At 57.2% G+C, this 6,000-nt stretch overlaps 1 protein-coding gene across 2 annotated transcripts in view; it reads left to right on the top strand.

Annotated features, from left to right (window-relative positions):
* Positions 1–844: 844 nt before the first annotated feature.
* Positions 845–6,000, top strand: part of POU2F2 (POU class 2 homeobox 2) — a 31,215-nt gene continuing 26,059 nt past the window's right edge. For both annotated transcript variants that reach the window (XM_032388743.1, XM_032388742.1), the window contains exon 1: positions 845–925. In XM_032388743.1, the coding sequence (XP_032244634.1) occupies positions 859–925 (67 nt within the window). In that variant the 5' untranslated portion in view covers positions 845–858. The remainder of the gene's footprint in view (positions 926–6,000) is intronic.

The following is a 6,000-nucleotide window of genomic DNA, read 5'->3' as shown; positions in this document are numbered from 1 at the left end:
GCGGAGGGAGGGGCTTTCTCCTCCGCAGCCGGCCCCGCCCTCCGGCCTATTGGCTGGGCGCTGCCGCCCTCTGGCGGGCGCGGAGGGAAATGCTGGGCCGGGAGCGCAATTCTGAGAAAGGCCTGCGGGCAGTCAGGGGACCCGGGGCTCCCCTCACCCGAACCGCCTCGGGCGCCCGCATTTGCCCCCTGGCAGACGTCTTGCCACTCTGGGCTAAGGCCCCGCCCCGTCGCCCGCACTGCCACTTCCCACGGGCACCGCTTCCTCTCAGCGGACGGGCGCCTCACCTGGGGACAGGTGCGTGGCTGGGTACCTCCGCTCCCACAGCCTTGCAGGACGCCCACCACAAACGTCTCCTCCCGCTCTGCTTCTTGGCTTCATCACTTCTTGGCTCTGGGCCCTCGGAAAGGCCACCTCAGCTCTCTGGGCCTCAGTCTTTTCGTCTGTAAAACGGGGCAAATAGTGATCACCTCAAGAGATGGTGCCTGTCAAGTGCACCTGTCAAGCCTGGCATTGGGAAACCCCCCCCAAAAAAAACTTCTAGCCAGGGTTTAGTGTTGTTGTTGTTGTCATGGGCCCATCCTCTCTCCCAGACCCACATGCCCTGTTCCAGATGTGTTTGCCTTGGTGGAGGCAGCTGGAGGGCTGGGGCTGCTGTTGCAGCACCTCCCAGAGACTCTGCTTATCCTGTGCCCCACTACCCCCACTTCCCCAACACACACATGGTTTGGGGTCCGCTGCCTCCTGAGGTGGGCCTTTGGGCCAGAGTATTTTCCCTTCTGAAGGGGGCGGACCCTGTGGTTTCCTCCCTGGGTGACTTCCGGCTGAGAGGGCTTGGCCCCCAGAGAGGGCGGGGAGATGACACAGTTGTTCCCCCAGCCCTGCGGGGCGGGCAGCATGGTTCACTCCAGCATGGGGGCTCCAGGTAAGGGGCCTGGGGCCAGCGCCCTCTGCCTGCCTGCCCTTCCTCCTTAGCTGTCTCCTCTTACTTGCTTTCACTCTGTACCTCAGCAGCTCCCCCTTTCCCTCCCTGGGTCCGGTCCCCACCCTCAGCTCCTCTTTCCCCTTCCCTTCCACTCCAGACACCTGGGGGCTTCTCATCTCCCCCCTCATCTGTGCTGCAGTGTTCTGGGCTCTGGGGGGGGTGGGGGAGGACGGAGCCCCGGTGTTGGTAGCAAGCTCTTATATGGAGGATCAGTGGGTGGGCTTCTTGGGTGGGGGCTGCAAAGGGGTGGGAACACTGAATTGCAGGACTTTTCAGTGTGTGTGAGTTTCCGTGCACGTGTGTTTGTGAGTGGTAGTTCTGAGTCCTCCGAGTGTGCCTGTCATGGGTGTGTGGCATTGTGGGCTCGCCTTGGCAATGATCTCTTGGCTCACTGCCTCACTTCATTTGTCTCAGATGTTACCTCCTCAGGGAGGCCTTCCCTGACCTCCCTGTCTGAACTGGCAACCAGTCCCGCCATTCTTGCCCCTGCTTTGTCTTTCCTTTATGGCATTTATCACCGCCTGAAAATGTATCCTATGTCAGTTGACCGAGTGGATGTTGGGTGCCAGGCACCATACAAGATGATTTGTATTTGCTGGTTCATTTGGTAAAATGTGTCTATCTGTGCATAATGATAGTCATCTCCCAGCAGTGCTGATGGGAGGGTTAAATGAGGTAATGTGTGTAGATGCTTAACACAGTGCCTGGAACACAACAAGCGTCAGGACTACGTGACTCTTTCATTTGCAGCCTTATAGCAGTGTTGGTGTGTGTCACATCGTGAGTGTCTGTGGGGATGAGTCCTGGTTTGGCGTGTACCATCCTGTCTGCATCCCTGGGATCCTTCAACAACATATATTTACTGAGCAGTTCCGTGCTGGGTGTTGGAAATACAACTGAAAAAGGGAGTTTCGGGTCCATCCTCCTGGAGTTCCCAGTGGGGGGAGACAGACCTGTCGCCAGACAGTGGAGGAGGCACGGGTAGAGGGGTCAGGGCTGGGATGCTGGAGACACAGGGAGCCATGGGAGCCCAGAAGACTGGCCCAGTTGAGCCAGTGGGGTGTAAGAGAGGGCTTCCTGGAGGAGGGGACGTCTGGTCTGAGATGTGAAGGATGAGTGGCTATGACAAGGCAAAGGAGGTGAGGGAGGGGGTTGTGATGGAGGGAAGACTACTTGCAGGATGGCACGTGATTATTTATTGAGGTGATTGTATATGCAACTGTGTATGCGTGTGCACACATAACAGTGTAGACCCAGAGATCGGGGTATCTGCACCCGCATGCTGTCTGCTCCACCATGGACTCATCCCTGTCTGGGGTTGAATGGGGGCCTCGTACATGCTCAGTACTGAGTTAGACCCCTGACTGGGGATTTCTCACAGAACTGCCCTGCCTGGGAGGCCCACCTGCATTCCCTGCCTGGACGTGAATTAATACACTGCATGGTCTTGGGCAGATCACTCGTCCTGCCTCGGCTTAGGCTCCGCACCTGTGAACTGGGTTCAGGGGTCCACTCCGGCCGTCTCCCAGGATGAGCTGATTCTGGGTGTGTGAGTGTGCACACATATGTGTGTATGTCTGTCTGAGGAGCCTGGGTATGTGTGTGTCTGCCTGTTTGTGTCAATCTGTGTGTCTGTGAGTGACTCTGGATGTGTATGTGCACATCTGTGTGTATTTGAGTAACTGTATGTGTGTGTGTTTGTACGTGTCTCTGTGTATGTCTACCTGAGCGACCTGAGTGTATGTGTGTATGCACACCTGTATCTATCTGTCTCTCTGTGAGTAACTCAGGTGTGAGTGTGTGCGTGTGTGTGTGTGTCTGAGTGACCTCTGTGTATTTGTGTGTGGGTACATGTATGTCTATTTGTATGTCTCTGAGGTGAGTGACTCTGGCGTGTGATTTGGCGTGTGTGTGTATCTGAGTGACCTGGGTGTGTGTGTGTGTGTGTGTGTACATGTACGTCTATTTGTGTGTCTGTGACTCTGGGGTGTGATTTGGGGTCTGTGTGCGTGTGTAAGTGCAGGTGTGCATGCACATGTCTGGGTGTGTGTTTTGCCTATCTACCCCTGTCATTGCGTCTGGGCGTATGTCTTCTCTGCAACTATTCCTGCCTGAGGTCTGTGCACACCTGTCCCTGTGTGTGTTTGCGGGTCTCTGTCCTCGTCTGGGCCCTGCCTGGCTGAGGCTGTGGTGTGTGTGCGATGTGGCAGCCCTTACCTGTTGCCAGCACAGCTGTGGGGCCACCCTCTCTTGTTGTGTCTGCTGCCTCTCTCTCCATCCCTCCCTCCTGACAGCTCAGAAGTGTTCACTCCCTTGAGGCCACCCAGGGACAGATGTGGTGCGGTGGGGGTGTGAGGTGCTGCTCCTAGGGAGGCAGGGACCGGGCCAGCTGGGCCCACAGAGGTTCCCGGCAGTGCAAACACTGCCCACAGGGGCTCCCAAGCCGCAGCCTTGATTGAAGGCGGCCCTGAAGGCAGGAGACCCAGGGGACAGGCCAAGAGGGGCCAGGAGGGGTGAGGGGCAGCCCTTGGGCCCTCTATATTTAGCCCCATTTTCGGTAAGTGCTAACGAGAAGCTGGCCCAAGTCTGCTAAAACCGGCTGGGGGAAATGCAGAGGAGAAGTGAAAGTCCGGGGAGGGAGGGGCGAGGGAGGGGTGGGGAGGGCGGAGGGGACCCAGAGTCCCAGGCCTGAGGCAGTGGGGCAAGCGAGTGTGACCCCAAGGGTGTGGGTAGCCCTGGGTGTGTCTGACTCCAGGATGGTGGGATTCAAGGGGCCCAGTAGAATTCTGCATTGCTTGTTCCTGCCTGGCCCTCTAAAGAGTTATACACTACCTGGGATGGGAGAAGGGAGGGGTGACTATGGTCTGTGTGAACGAGGCCTTGAGATGAGCTTTGGAAGGCGCCAGGGAGCTGGAGCATATTAGATCACCTGGTGGGGGTAGGGGTGGGGGCTTTTCAAAATCCAGATATCCAGGTCTTCCTTTGTCCCATTGAAAGCAGAGTGTCTGGGTGGGAATAGGTGTCAGTGTTTCTCTAGAGTCAAGAGAGAGGGGCCTGGGCCAAGGCCGACAGCAGGACGGGTGCCTCAGCAGGCCTCTTAAGGGGATTGTCAACGCCCTTAGATGTTAAGGCATCATTTGGCTTTGGATCTGTGGTGGAAATGGAGTCCCCTCTTCATCCTTGGTGGGGATGATATGATGACACCCTTTTTTCAGATTGGGTTCTGATGGGGGCAGGAGGAAAGAAAAACAAGACAGGCTTGGGAGAAGGGCAACACTGGCCATTTTGCTGTCGACCCAGCCAAATGCTGCAGGGGTGCCTGGGCTGTGTGCGAGTTGGGGTGGGGGGAAGAATTAGGGAGAACAAGGGAAACAGTGGTGGAGATTTCCTCTCATGCCACCTTTGCCTCCTCAGCCACTGTCCCTGCAGAAATTACTTTAAAGGTTTAGGTTGGAGTTGCTTGGGGATTGGGGCTCAAGGTCAAGGTGGCGGGTAGCAGCAGGGAGAGAGGCTTGTCTGGGACAAGATTGGGTCCTGGTCTGTTAGAGATTCTTGCATGCATTCATTCATTCCAAAGACATAGTCCCAGCCAGGGCTGTTGGGCTCTAAGGAGCTCACAGTCTGGGGCAGGGGGAATCCATTGCCCAGGGGGTCAGGGTGTGTTAGGGGGCGGAGGCAGGGGGTTCCCAGATGAGAGACACTAACCACCTGAGGAGTCAGGGAGGACTTCACAGAGGAGGTGATGTATGAGCTGGGACCTTCAAAAAGAGCAGGAGTTTGCTAATCGAGAAGAAAAGGTCGCCAGGTAGGGAGAAGTGCAGAGGCTAAGGCCTGGAGGGAGGAGGGAGATCAGAGCTTCAGGGCACCCTTGTGCACTCAACCCACACGTCCTGGGCTGGGCAGTGTTGGGGACCCCAAGATGAGTCAGACCTGCCCTCAAGGGGTCCTAGTCTGACGGGGGAGACGTACTGGGGCCCAGATGCTGCAGCCAGGGGAGAGGGCCGGGCCAGCGAGAGCCGGGGTGGAGGGAGCTGCCGTCATAGAGGACAGAGCCTGTGCTGGGGCCTGAAGGATGAGTAGGAGGTCACCAGGCAGACAGAGTGGGGGACGACCTTCCAGGCGGAGGGAGAGAGACAGCAAGACCAAGGCAGGAACGAGTAGAGAGAGAGCTGCAGGGAGGGACGTTCAGCCAACATTTAACACCTACTCTTCTGAGCTGGGGAACACCAGGGGGGCAGCAGTGAGTCAGAGCAGGCCTGCTCCCTGGTCTGGTGGGAAAGGACGGGGACGCAGAAGGCCACGGCCCTGTGGGCTCAGGGCTAGGACAGTGAGAGGGCGGGCCGTGGGAGGCTGTATTATTTTCCCAGGGCTGCCGTCACGGACTACTGTACACTGGGTGGCTTAAACAACAGAAATTAATTTTCCTGAAATCTGGAAGCTAGAAGTCCAAGGTCAAGGTGGCAGTGGGGGTGGTTTCTTCGGAGGTCTCTCTCCTCGGCTTGGGAGGGCTGACTTCGCCCTGTGTCTTCACATGGGCTTCTTTCTGTGTGTCTATGTCGTCCCAGTTTCCTCCTCTTATGAGGACACCAGTCATATTGGATTAAGGCCCACCGTCTCATTTAACTTGATTACCTCTTTAAAAACCCTATCTGAGCTTTTCTTGGGGAGATGGGGAGCTGTGGAAAGGTTCACGGCCAGGTTGTGGGAAGGATCTCCCTGGGGCCAGATGGACACTGGCTGGGAGGAGGGGGCCGGCGAGGGGGTTGGAGCAGGGGTCTCAGGGATGCTAGGAGGGGTGGGAGGCAGGACCCCACTAGCATCAGCAGTTGCCCAGAGCTGGGCCAAGTTCTGGGCCATTTAGAGGCAGGATTAGGCAGGACTCCTGCCTTTGATGTCCCAGAGTCAGGAGTGTGGTCTCTTACCTGGGACTAGGACCTGGGTCCTCCTCCTGTGCCTCAAATGATCATTAGCCACTCACCACCATCCTAGTGCCTAGAAGCAGGGCCTGAGCTCCC

The sequence above is a fragment of the Phoca vitulina genome, unplaced genomic scaffold (assembly GCF_004348235.1).
Source record: "Phoca vitulina isolate PV1807 unplaced genomic scaffold, GSC_HSeal_1.0 scaffold52, whole genome shotgun sequence".
Lineage (NCBI taxonomy): Eukaryota > Metazoa > Chordata > Mammalia > Carnivora > Phocidae > Phoca > Phoca vitulina.
This window is presented reverse-complemented; position numbering and strand designations above follow the sequence as displayed.